We start from the raw sequence: 13615 nt of genomic DNA, 5'->3' as shown, positions 1-13615 counted from the left end.
AAACTTTGAAAGCCATGTATTATTATCCTTTCATTTCATGTTCAGGTCCATCACACAAACTCCCAATATAATACAATGACATTTGTGGTTTTAAAGTGAGAAAATATGGAAAAGCTCAAGAGGAATGAAGCCACTGTACATGAATTAGCTTTCACTATCATCACTCGAAAATTAAACCAGAGTTGAATATGAAACATGAGGTCTGTCTAAAAGTGCAATTGGGCCCCAAAACACCATCTCATATGGTACAAATTTATTTGTATCCATAAAAATCTGTGATTTCTTTCTTTATTTTTTTAAACAATATATATGTAATTATTTTGTCATTCACGTTAGAATTAATATATTTCAGATTGTATTAATTGTATAAAATATGATAAACATTCATAATGGCCACAAAGCTAAATTGTTCGTTATTTTCAATTTATGGAATTCAATTTATGCTTTCAAACGCTTAAAATAAAATAAAAATGTAAAGCATCCATCTACCCTGCAGAGGACAAGCATGCAGCTCCCCTGAGAACCCGGGTATGACGGCAAACCCAGATCTTGCTGTTGTGATTCATGCCTGTCAGGTGTTTCTGCTCCTGATTCACCTGAAGAAAAACACAATAACTTCATACTTTAGGGCTTGTCTGTGTGACATTTTCAAGTTAAAACGCAACACTTTCATCTGTTTCCTTGACAAACATAACCGGAGCCACTGACAATGCAACTTTTTGAGAACGAATCCCAAGGTCGAACTTTTCAGAGACACTCCGACTCCAGGTAAAAAGGAAAAAATGCAACTTTCCTGTGCTCCATCTCAGTGGAAACACTGCTTCTGCACATGCGCACCATGGTCGCTGTAAATACATCTTGCACATGCTCAAACACCGTTTTCCTCCAGAGTGTTGTGACTCCCAGTCTGTATTCTCCTGGACAGAGTTGACATTCACTGTAAGAACAGTCGAACTCCGTCTGTCCATACGAATGTCCATGAATTCACCGCTGTTAACAGCACTGTGCTCCGTTCATGCGTGCGGTTTCACTAAATAAAAGAAAAAACAGCACCTACTAGTGGCCAACATGAAACTACATAGTTTTCAGTGTTTCTGCTGTTTCCTTGGAAACAGACATCATCTCAGAACGTTGCCATGTAAACATGAAACTTTCCTGAAAGGGAAATGCAAAAATGATGGATTTTCAGCTGAAAAGTTGTGATGTAACCAGTGCCTTGGGTTTGTCTCTGGGGCTGAATCAGCACTACCTGAATATCACTGATAACTGATGGATCACATCTAAACCAGCATTAATAGAGACCAAACAAGGCAAAAGACAGACTTTCATAAGCTTAATCCACTTTGAGGAAACTTTACCAATATGAAAATGAGGAAACAAAAACAAATGATCTCTTAGGTCAAGTGCAACCACGTGTGTTTGAATGAATAAACCTTTTTAGAATTACTGTTTTTCAGTAACACTCGGCAGAAAACTGGCATTATTTTGATATCAATCAGATTATTTTCCAGCATCCCACAGACAGGAAAATGTTTTCCCTGGTGTCTTTGGTCTGTTTGATCAGCTTTAGCTACCGTCACTCGTTAAAATACCACATCAACATTCAAGACCTATATTTACCACACTATTACTGGTGATGCAAACACAATGCCTCGCTGCCTTTTAAGAGTTTGTGTCAGAGCCAAAACTTTTAGAGGACTCTGTTGAAGAAGAGAGAGTGCAGAATGAAACGAACCACATCTGAGGCTTTCATCTCTCAGAATAAAGCCAAACTCAGCCCCCTCCCTCCCCCCCCCACATCCAGCCATCCAAAAGCCGCTGTGCTATTTCACTTCTCACTAGATGCTATCGGTGAATCAACCACCAGATTCACTTGCAGTTGCTCATCAGTGCCAGCCAAGGATAACACCATCACAGTGTCATGGGAGTCTTGGTGGAATTAAAGGTCCAAATCCTGAAAGTTCGCCTTCAAATGACAATAAACACTCCCAGCATGGTGTAACAGCATTGCCACAAGGACAGATTAAACAGCATCAATCATTTCATGCATGGCCAAGCTGCTCACGTTGCTGAACAATCAGTCGTATCTTTGTTTAAAAATGCAGTAAATGCAGCTTCCTCGAGCTCTTTGGCAAGACAACAACAGAATGTTCAACAGTAAACTGACGATTGTCTATTCAGCTCTGTAATTAACCCAGGAGATCTTCGTCTACAGAAAGGCATCAAGCAGAGGATGGGGGTGGGGTTTGGTCATTGCCTCCACAATAGCAGTGCCAAACTACAAGGAACCTGCCTACCACCACCTCCGTCACCTCCTTAATGTGACGGAGCAGCACCATACAGCTTACAGCACATCAATATTTCACAGCTTGCTATTACTTCAGGTCTGGTGGCGGAGGCAGGAGAAGCCAGTTCAGACGTGCAAACAGCTCAGCTGTGGTTTCATCAGTTCAGGAGCATTTGGTAACACAGACAGAAACAGCAGAATAACTAAACATCTCAAGTCTGTCCTCGTTACGCGGGTTGGAGCCAATCTCAATATGCATTGGGAGAGTTGCTGGGGACATAGTTGAGTGTCATCAGTCAAGTCATCAGTCCATCTCTGCGGTGAAGAGAAAGACAGAAAATCAAACATGCACTCATACCTGAAGCCTGTCGAATCGCTAATTATTCTACATGCCTTCAAATTGGCAAAGAAATAAAAGCCAATGCAAATTTGGATTTGCATTCAAGTGGGACTGTGATGCTTCGGACCTCGATCAAAGCGATACACAAATCTCAGCTGTCAAGGCCACATGTTGACACAGTCAAGGCTGACTTTGCTTATTAAGTTCTACGTTCTTCTGCTCTGCACTAACTCTGAAGAGAATTAGCTCACTTTTCGGCTTCTAAACGCTCAACAATGTGCACCAGGTATTCATGGAAACCCATGCAGGCACATAGAGGAAATGCAGAAATACATGTTGAAGTGAGGATGCTCTGACTGTGGGATGAGGCTGCAAACCGTTCTACCACCGTGCGGCTTTAGGAAGGACCTGCTTGATGCGATTTCAGAAGAATAACAACTCTGCTCCTGTCTATGCTTGTTTCTTGTTTCATTTAATTTTTGACAGCTTTTCTGATGCAAAGGTCCCACAAGATTTCCATCTTGGAGTGCGTCAAGTCATCTGGTGTCATTTTTCTTTCCTAGAAATTTGAGCTCTGGTCTGATACAGCATGTCTTTGTCCTCCCACTCACGCAGGCCAGCAGGAAAGCATACTGTAAATTAATGAGCGCCCCCTCACCCCTGCTAAGCAATGTAAGTCCTCCCACAGAGTCTCCCATAGGTAATGACACCCACATATCATCTTTATGGGAAGGAACCTGCTCCTCGCTTTCTCTGCTGATGTGCATCTCGACAGGGAAGGGACAGAGAAAGTAAATGCATGTGAGGAGATTTCTACGCGACACTCAAGGCACACAGACACACACACACACAGACGCAGCACACACTCTGGAGGCGTGCGCAGAGACTGACGAAACGCGTGCTGACACACGTGCACAGTCTGCACTCTCACATGCACTCACACGCCTCCCCTGATGAACTGAAAGTAGGTCAAGGACAACTTTCCACGAGGGCAAGAGAAAAATAAAATCTGAAATGATAGAGTGGCGCTGCCTGCAGCACAGGAAAGTGTGCAGGAGGAAGATGTTGAAATATGTAAATAGCAAGAAGCATGACAGTTGTGAAGATGTGCTCAGAACAGACGAGAAATTCTTCATATAATGAAGCTACAAGCATGATATGTGGCGCATCGTCTGATTCCGACAACTTAAAATAGTAATCGGAACAAGGATTTGGAGCCTGCAGTGAACAGCTCTAAAACAGAAACTGGAAAAGTCATGGCACATTCGGCATTTGCACATTTTTAGGTCTGCAGTGTCTTCCATAAATATTTCTCAGTCATTTTTCTCTGCAGCGCCGCAAATCGGCTCACTGTGAAGGAAAAGTTGGACTCTGAAGGAGGATTTCCTCGCACGCAAGTAAAAATAATCAAGGTGGATTGGAGAAAATGCAGCAAAATCAGTGGAAGCAGAGTGGAGAACATCTGCCCCTCTGGTATAGTTTCATCTCGCAGGGATGCTGTGGCTCACAGCTTCAAACGACACGTCCTCCTTCTCCCTAACATCGTCTCACAGTTCAATACTCTCAACAGCTCTTATGACATTGCACCTGAGAGCCGGCCGGCAGCGGAGCCTTGTTAACTCCACCCGTCCGCTAATAATACTCATCCTCAGAGGACTGGAGAGGAGGAGTGCAGAGGGGTGGAGCGGCGGTAAGAGCACAGCTATCCAAGTCTGGAGTTCCCTTCTTGCTGCAACTGCAAACGGTAGCATCTGCCGCAGTGATGGGGCGTAAGGAGAGAGGGAGGGGAAAGGTGTGAGGCAGAGGTGCTGGTGATGTGTGTAAATATCCACCCTCTGCCAAAATACACCCATTCAGCAATATTTACAGTGCGGACACTAATCAGGCCTTCTGTGCTCAGGCCCTCTGCTCTGAAGGCCTCCTGTCTATTGTTTCATTAAAAGTGTTTGCTGAGCCGTGTGATCTAGGACAGGGCTTGAGAGAGGCGATTAATAACTCGGAGCATGAAGGAGCCGTCTTTGGGGCCAACTTCGAAAACTGTGCCACCTCTTTAATGGGGAGAGGAGGAAGCAGGAGTCGGAGCAGCAGCAAATAAGGACAGTGAGGTGAGTTTTTAGAGCGCGTTTTCACGTGTGTTTGCAAGGATGTAACTGGAGCAGAATATTAAAAATGGTTTCAGTGGAGTGGAAAACAAGCACATTTGAAGTTTTTACTTTTGCACATTTTAGTGTTATTTGTATTCAACTGAAAAACTTGAATTTGCATATTTTTAAGTCTTTTTTTTTTTTTACACAGATATTTGTCAAAGAAAAATAAAAAAGCCAATGTAGCTCAAATAGAGGTTGAGCATCTTGTATGGCTTCTGTCACCATTAGTGTGTGAGAGTGGGACCCAGATTGGAGGACAGGTTCTGAATCCAGGTTTCACTATTTCACAGCTCAATATATTCACACATGTCTGAACCATCCCAGCCTGGCCTCCCTCGTGCCATCCCTAAACTCTTCAACCTTAGCTGTCCCTCACTCCTAATGAAAATAACAGCCTGTTCACCTCTCCCTCCTCGCTCAGCCTCCTGTCTTTCGGACAGACCCACTGTCTCCAAACCACACATCAAAGCGGGTCTCACTTCCTGCTGCTGTCCCTCTGTCACACATCAACCTTGATCTTCGTCTCCACCTTGAAACCTGCCTGAACTCTCTTCTTAGGCTCTTTTGTCCCCTGTCAGTTGCTCTTAATGGTCTATCCAGATACTTGAACTCATCCACCCTCACTACCTCCACTCTTAGCATTCGCGAGGTTTCAGTTCCAAGTTTACGTGACCCCCAAGAAGCTGTTGCGAACGCCTCACCTTTAGAGAAGACTGTTGTTCTGGGAGTGACGTCCAGGTCCAGCGACGGGCTGAAAGGGAAGGCCCACATCTGCGACAGCCTGCTGAGGAGCATCAGGAGCAGCAACAGGAAGAGGAACGGCTGAACGGACGTCTGATCTCCCATGTTTAACGCGCCGACCTGGGTCCAAGCACCGCCTCGCTCGCACTCAGGTTGGTGTAGGCAGAAAATGTGTGTGTGCAAAGTGTGTATCCTCCGGATTCTCTGGACCAGCAGACGCAGGCTCTTCAATTATCTTCCAGCTGAGCGCACTCTAAGCCTTCAGCAGAGAAAGAGGAGAACAATTTGTATTAACAACACAGAAATGATCCAACATGAAAAACACTGAGCTGTTGCATAAAAATGCAAAGAGGATTCAGTCCGTTCGAAGCAGGAACTTCGCCATAACTGTATCATAATGAAAATCTACAAGTGTTACAAAATAAGCGTGTATTCTATGGTGACTATAGAAAAACGGATGGCTACAAAAGTTACAAAAAAACATGAAAACATTTTGTACTTTTATCTTATTAAATTAAAAAAATCAAAGGAGACTAATTGAGCCTCAGGATATCTACTGCATGTTGATCTTCGACTGTGTATCCAGCAAAGTGACTTCAGTACCGAGCTTGAATAAATATACCCAAGCGTTTTTCAGAGTGCATCCATGTGCTCTGCGCCATCCTCCAGGCCAGCTGGGATTACCCCAGTAGCCGCTCCCAGATGTGCCGAGCTGCAGTGTCTGGTCACCAGACCAATATCGAGCTGGTCTGGTGACCAGACACTGACTTTTTAGTATTTTTTACAAATGGTTAAAAAAAAGGACATCATTTAATTATATCCCCACAGTAGAAGACAACATGTATAAACTCCTCACCTGACAGTCTCTACTCACTGATATGCATGATTGCAAGGTTAGCAGAAGAAAAAGGTGGCGTTAATAAGAGACCATTTAAAAAGTTTGGGAGCTAAATAATGTCCTCCTGCGACAACATTTTTGCCACACACAACTCAGTCTGGTAATTAGCTGTTTGCACACTGAAGCAGCATGATGGATAATCTGGAGATTAGGCCGTGTGCCATCAGCACAATCTCCGGCTGGCTGCCCGCGCTCCGGCTCTGCCACCGATCAAAGGGTCGGCACTGAGAATCCCGCTTTGCTGCGCAGCGGCACCAGAGAATTCCAATCCTAATCTCTGCCGCCGGAGCTGCTAATGACTCTCAGAACGAAGCACGATGAGGCTAATGACCTCTCCGTTCGCAGTTTGGGTGATAAGATCCTAAACTTAACCTGTGAGAAGAGAAACTCACAGGTGGGATGAGGAAGAGTTTGCATCGTGTGTGTCCATCAATGACAGGATTAAAATGTAATCTATTCATTCATTACACATTCATATTGCTTTGACAAACTTTTCTAAAGAAATGTAGAAACTTTTTCTTTTGAAGTATCACATTTGGTTAAATCGAAAAATTAAATAGTAATTCTTAATTAGTTTTACAAAAAATCAAATATGATATACTGTATCTATATTTCACGCTATTATTTACTATTCCACTGCTGGCTTCACACTGCAAAGGAGGATACGCTGCACAGATCTGGAAACCTCACTCTCCTCTCACTCCACACCTCCATACTTCGACATTTGTGAGCTTGAAGTCCTCAAACCCAAATGACACACTCACATATCTAGGCAAGTTTCCACACAGTTCCTTTTGGATCCAAGAAAACTTCCTCACATATACATTAGAGCTCATCCTGTCCTGTAAACAGACTTTGATGTGTGGAGTCTGAGCACTTTGCCTTTGACACCGCAGAAGAGAGCGATGGTGCAACGCCAGCCTTGTTTCATGACGGTTCCAAATGTGTTGCGTCCCTCCAGATCCACCAAATCTGGCAAAATACAGATCAGCAAAGACAGCAGCAGCAGCAGCAGCAGGCGGATGCCAGTAAACAGCCCTGTGTTGTGTTTCCGTCATATGCTGCCGTCACGTAACACACAGTAAACACACCATTGTCTGGCTGTGCGTGTGCTGTTGCCAGACTCACGAAAGCAGATAACTCCAGGAGGGAAAGACAAACACATCTGCCTTGGCGTCGGCACAAAGAGTGTGTCACGCATGATGGGACGCGAGAAAATTTTAACAAAACAGCGAACGGTGACCACAACACCTCAGTGTCTCCCTGCTGATCGATCCGCAGAGCCAAGCAGACCTCTGGGAGACTCTCCACTCTCATTTCGGTCGCCGAGTGTCGGTGCTGTTTTGTCCTCATCTAGCACGCTGAAATATAATCATTATATGTCTACAGATATATAAAATGGTACAAATGTGAGCATCTGCCAGGCACTGCAGAATGATTTTCTAAATAATCAGTGTAACATTTCTGCGAAGAGATCAATAACACAGGTGAGCTTCTCTGGTGCTTCTCATCAATGTCTGCCATTTAAAATGCTGAGCTCTCCACGTTACATTGATTCAGCTTTTTAAAAGGTCATGCATTATATGCTACATGTCACACTTCTCCATAATATTTATCTTTTTTTTTCTGTCTTCTCACTCCAAACTACTGAAAGTTGGCACGCAGCTGAACCATAAATGCGATTACTTGTGCAATAAACTGAGTGGGTTCACCACCATGAGCCAACGGCACAGCGATGTGACTATAAACATAAATAATCTGCTTTTTCTCTCAAACTCTATACACAGACTATGGACCCACCGTTATTTTTTGGTAGAGTCGTGCCAGTGCCATTTCATATGGAAACTTTGAATGAGTTATTGAGACTCATGTGGCTCAATAAACAGAAGGTTCAACATTCACATGAGTGATTTTCTTCTTTGTACTCCTTGTACCAGCATCACGATTTATCTCTTCAATTTAAAAACCTGTATGAAAAGTTGATTATCTAATAATAAATGTTCTATAGCTACATTTACGTTACTGACATCCAATGATGCAAATTTCTTGTCCTTTTACCAGCAGGTCAAAATAACTCTTCAAGCAGTGTTAGCTTGCAGTAGTTTCATTTAATTTGCTATCCTTCTGAAGAGAAGCTTTCTTAATTTGTGTACTTGCAAATGTAATTAAAAATACATCCAAAATATACATCAACACATCATGTATGCATGTATACTAAAGTATGCACTCGCAGATGCACATTACATGACTCATGCTACAGTCAAACAACATGTATTGCTATAGAATCTGTAGATTCAGCCATTCAAAATCACACTAACTCAACGTAAAGTGAAATATTTTTCCACATTGCTTATGAAACAGAGAATTATCTCAAGTAAAAAGACATTCTTCCATTAAAACAAGCATCCAAAAACTGACTGATGTACTGTATTCCAATTAAGGATTTGGGTTATTGGTCTTTAATTAGGACACTACTTTTTGGTTTTAAAGACAACTTTGAGAAGGAGAGGGCAAGTAATTTTAGCACGTGGACCACGTGGACAACTGTGCAGTCTACTACCAAAGTTTGACTCAATCTTCCTCAATATATACATCTCACAAGAAAAAAGTAATTTAAAATCTGATAAGCAGCTTTTTGTACTCTGTTTCACTCAGATCCTTTATAGTTCATGACATAGCTTGACATATGATAATAATTCAAAAAGTAAAATTTCAAGATAGCATAAAGTTCGCCCACAAACCTGACCTATGTACAGTGGAAACATGATGCTGCCTCTTTCATGAATTATGTATACTAATTTTTTCATCAGTTTCCTAATTTGTGGAACATAGACTGCATAATTCTCAAGTTCTCATAGCTGTTTACAGCTTATTACATTTTCTAATAAAGTTTTGAAGAGGTAGGAGTGACCAGTTATTGGAAAACTCTTCTGACTTCTCTGTGTGTGTGTTGGTGTGTTTTTGCCCCAGGTGCAGCCTGAACAGGTCATCAGTCCATCACAGGGCAAACACTGACAGAGACAACCACAAACACTCAGAGCTCAGCCTTCCTTTTGGAGAAATGAGGAACTTACCTCCTCAGTATGTAAGCAGAGGAAACTGAAAAATCATAATGATAGAAAAGTGGTAACTGAAAGCCTTTATATTCTCACAATACATTCAAAACTTTACAAAGATGGCAAAGATTCCACTTTTCACCAGAGGGGGGGGAAAAAAATCATGTTATCTGCTGTAACCAGACAGAGTTTAGTCACTTCATTACTTCATGGTTGAATCGCCTGTGTGAATGCTGCAGTCATACAAACAACCCAGCTGCCAAAAATCATTCCACTCAGAAGAATTTTGGATCATTTTCAGTATATTTTGGATCATAACAATTTAGAGTTTGATAATAAAGCACACACCGTTGAATTAATATTTCATAAATCGGAAGGGTTATATTTCTAAGTGTAAAATCAATGTAACTTAAACAGCTGTGGGCAAAACCTTTCTGGAGTGACTGCATTGATAAGAGATACAGTGCTAAGCACTAGTATTACATAATAATGTTTAAAACTATCATGACTCCACCAGCAAAAGCTCAGTGAAGCTGTTGGAAGAAATGTTGGAAGAGACTCCAAAAGAAGCACAACTGGAAAAGAAATGGAGGAAATAGACTGTATAGATTGAAAAGGGCAGCAGGATTATGAACAACGACTGGATTTGTTTCTATTTGACAATTTGTTTTGTAATAAATACTTAAGTAGAACAAAAATTACTGTGGATATGTCGAGTTTTCAGTAAGGCGACCAACCAGCTTCGAACTGGGGTAGCCTATATCCCTCTGTGAGGCGACAGCACTGACCATTATACAACTAAAATTAAAATGTACCTGTGGTTCTCCCAAAAGTAACAGAACTCGTGCGTTATTTAAGCTTCAGTCAACTGGAAACCATCAGCAACCCACAGTTTGTTAAAAAAAAATAATAATAAAAATAAAATTAATTATTCGAGACTCGTAAGTTTGTAAAACACGGACGTGAGTGGGAGCGGTGTAAAACCCTGGAAGCAGCCCGGGGGAGGCGCGCTGCGGCCGCGAGCCGGGAGGACACCCGCCCATGTGCACCTGTCCGCCCCGGACTGCAGCAGCGGCGGCGGCGGCGCGCGCCTGGTCACCTTCACCTGGGTGCGCGTTTCTGTACGGAGTGGGGGGGAAAAGTGGAAGAAACGCAGAGACGCGGCTCCCAGAGTGGCGAAAGGTGGAAAATACTCATTAAAACAGAACCGAAATGACTTACTCATCCTGTGCTTTTCTTTGTGAGAAATCCTTCTACAGAAATCCTCCTCCGAGCGAGCCGTCCTCCGCGAGACCAAACTACGATCTGCCCGCTGCTGCTGCTGCCGCTGCTGCAGTTACCCTGCTCCCCCACCCCTACACACACGCGCGCGCGCGCGCGCTCATTGCCTCACATAGCATGACTTTTTTTTTTCAAATTATTATTATTGTTTATTCATTAACAGTTCATTTTGAACAGTTTCAACATTCGATCACAAATTTAAAGGGAGCAAATTTAAAAAATATTTTTATTAAAGAGGTTTGAAATTTATTTTAAGTAATAAGCTGCTTGAAGAGTGTGGGGAAAATGAGAAATGAAAGAAGAAGTCGTGGATTCATTGTTTTAATTTGCTGATTGTTTAAATAAAATGCAAACAAGGTACCTTTTGCTGGATTTTCTTTCTGTTAAATGGATATGATATATTGCTGGGGCTGAACATGACTTGCATCTGATTGGTGCATGTTTGCACTGGATTCATCAAATCTACCCTCAACAGGGTAGGACAAAGGGTTGCAGGTTGGGAGACTCCTGCATGAATCAGGAGGTATGCAGGTGTGCAGTCACCTGTGAATCCACATTTTTTAGGGCATTTTGGAGAATTCAGCATCCAGTTCTGGTAAAGTCCAATTTTCTTTGAGGATCACTCTCAGTGCCCACCAGAGAGGTGATTCAGTCTGTTTTGACCCAACGTGAGTTTATCTCAGTTTAATTTCACAGAGCCAAATTTGCATGGTTCCATTTCAATCAATTTGAAATCACATGCAATTTTGTGGGGTTTTATTTACTTGGATATATTTTAACAATTTTCTGCATTCTTGCAGTTCCACGTCCCTGGTGTTTTGTGTGAAGTGACCAACAGAATCTCTGCATGATGCTCAAGTTTACTGTTTCCAGTACTCTTCACCTGTTATCCAAGCTCCCCTTCCTGCATAGATTCAGTAGAAAGTAGTTGCCTATAGACAGTCCCTGTCTCAACATGATTTGAATTTGCTCTGTTTAGACTCCTTGCATGGTACCCAGTAGTTGCACAATGTTAATTGCATGATATTATAATTTGGTTGTATGATGACTTCCTGATATGGTTTGAGTGTCCATGGAACGTTGAGAAAATTGAAAAGAAAAAAAAGGAAGTGTGGTCCTGACTTCCACTCAGGTCTTTGTATAAGCATGTGGCATTGCGACTCATATCAAGCTGGACCCAAACCTCTGGCTCTGGAGACTGTAATTCCTCTGTTCAGGTGACAGCACCACTTGGCTACCCCCACAGGGACACTTGGTAAACCATATATCGCAACATGACACTTCCACACCTGGAGATGGAGATTGAAATGACTTTTGTAGGATTAATTAAAGTTTGTTTAGTTTTTAAATGTTTTTTGACACTGCCAGGATGAAAATAAAGAAAAAAACCCATTGAGGCTGGACTCCAACCGCTGTAGCAAAGATTATTGCACCATGGAGGTCAGTGCGTCATCTGATGGCGAAATACAGGTATTACAACAACACACAAGCGACTCATTTGAGGAGTGCTGACTTAGAGGAATATTATTTAGAATAAAGAGAGTAAAATTTGGGATAAGCCACGCCCACCTTTAAATGAGGAAACATTGAATAAATCTGTTTTGTCATTCAGGACAGAAAAGCAATACAATTAGTTGAATTTCCATGTTTTTGTTGTTGGACAAAAATGAAAAAAGGGCAACAGGACCCATTTCTGAAATCTGATTATGTCAATATGAACAGAAGAACAGACTAACCAAAGGTATTTTGTCCCATGTCCTCTTGTACTCGAAAAGTTTTTGCTAGAAATGTAATGATGAAACCATAAAAAATGTGATAGTTTGCAAGATGCAAAAAAATAAATGTACAGCTTTATCTTTTAATGTCAAATGTCATCAGCGGGATGATTGACGGGCAACATTCAACTGAATAAGACAAGCCAACGATAAAATAACATTTATATTATATTTTATGGCAAACTGTTTACCAGTGGGGAAAAATGCACACTATAAGTGATGACATCTTCCTCTTATTTTGAGATTAACAATTTAAATGTAAAGCATTTGGTCTGTGAACACAGGTTGAAGGTCTAATGTCACCAGTGGTTTGCATGATTCAATTGTATGTTTGTTTGTTTGTTTGTTTGTTTGTTTGTTTGTTTAAATAACTTTAATATGCTTTGAATAGCACTTTGTGAGTGCTTGGGGAAACTTGGGAGTTACACATTATGCAATATTGTTTTTTAGTTTTATCTGAAGGGACAATTACTTCCTGTTCTTTTTTTCACTGGTTCACTCAGTAATGTGGAACTCCATACTCTGTTTGGTGTGTTTATCCGGGTTATCCGTGACTGACCTCTGCTGGATAAAGGTTGGAAAAACCAAATTTCCAATCTTGTTGATCTCTTTTGCGTTTGTTTCTAATGACAAGTCATATATTTTAATAAAGACTGTGGCAAAATAGTACTTACACACCACCATGAGACTCAGGTTCGACATCATTCAATATTGGTCATACTGGAATAATATTCACATCAATTCACTTTGTTCAAAAGAAGGCAGAGTGACATTCAGAGATGTTTTAAAGTTTTTTTTCAATTACAAATCCCATAAAGGAATAGTTTTTATCGATGTATCTATTTCTTTGTTTGATCATGTGGAATACTTCTTTTTTCATCTGGAAATGTGTCTTGTTCTGAAAATTGTTTCTGGGTCGTGACTGCATTTCACGCTGTGACCACAGAGGGCGCTGGATTTCCGGATGTGGCCGCAGATGGTGCTGCAATTCATGCTATGGCCGCACGGGGGCGCTGCGTCGTGTGTTCAGTATTCTCCTCCGTGCTGAGAGGCTGGTTCATGGGCTGGCTCGGGTCGTCACGGCTCTGAC

At 41.9% G+C, this 13615-nt stretch overlaps 1 protein-coding gene across 1 annotated transcript in view; it reads right to left on the bottom strand.

Annotated features, from left to right (window-relative positions):
• Positions 1 to 10768, bottom strand: part of sema4gb (sema domain, immunoglobulin domain (Ig), transmembrane domain (TM) and short cytoplasmic domain, (semaphorin) 4Gb) — a 35672-nt gene extending 24904 nt beyond the window's left edge. The window contains exons 1-2 of the mRNA XM_030097428.1: positions 10691 to 10768; positions 5476 to 5774 (exon numbers count right to left, since the gene is read on the bottom strand). Coding sequence (XP_029953288.1) covers positions 5476 to 5620 — 145 coding nt within the window. The 5' untranslated portion in view covers positions 5621 to 5774; positions 10691 to 10768. The remainder of the gene's footprint in view (positions 1 to 5475; positions 5775 to 10690) is intronic.
• Between the last annotated feature and the right edge of the window lie 2847 nt (positions 10769 to 13615).

The sequence above is a fragment of the Salarias fasciatus genome, chromosome 8 (genome assembly GCF_902148845.1).
Source record: "Salarias fasciatus chromosome 8, fSalaFa1.1, whole genome shotgun sequence".
Taxonomy (NCBI): Eukaryota; Metazoa; Chordata; class Actinopteri; order Blenniiformes; family Blenniidae; genus Salarias; species Salarias fasciatus.
The sequence above is the reverse complement of the archived record's forward strand: the minus strand, read 5'-3'. Positions and strand labels throughout refer to the sequence as shown.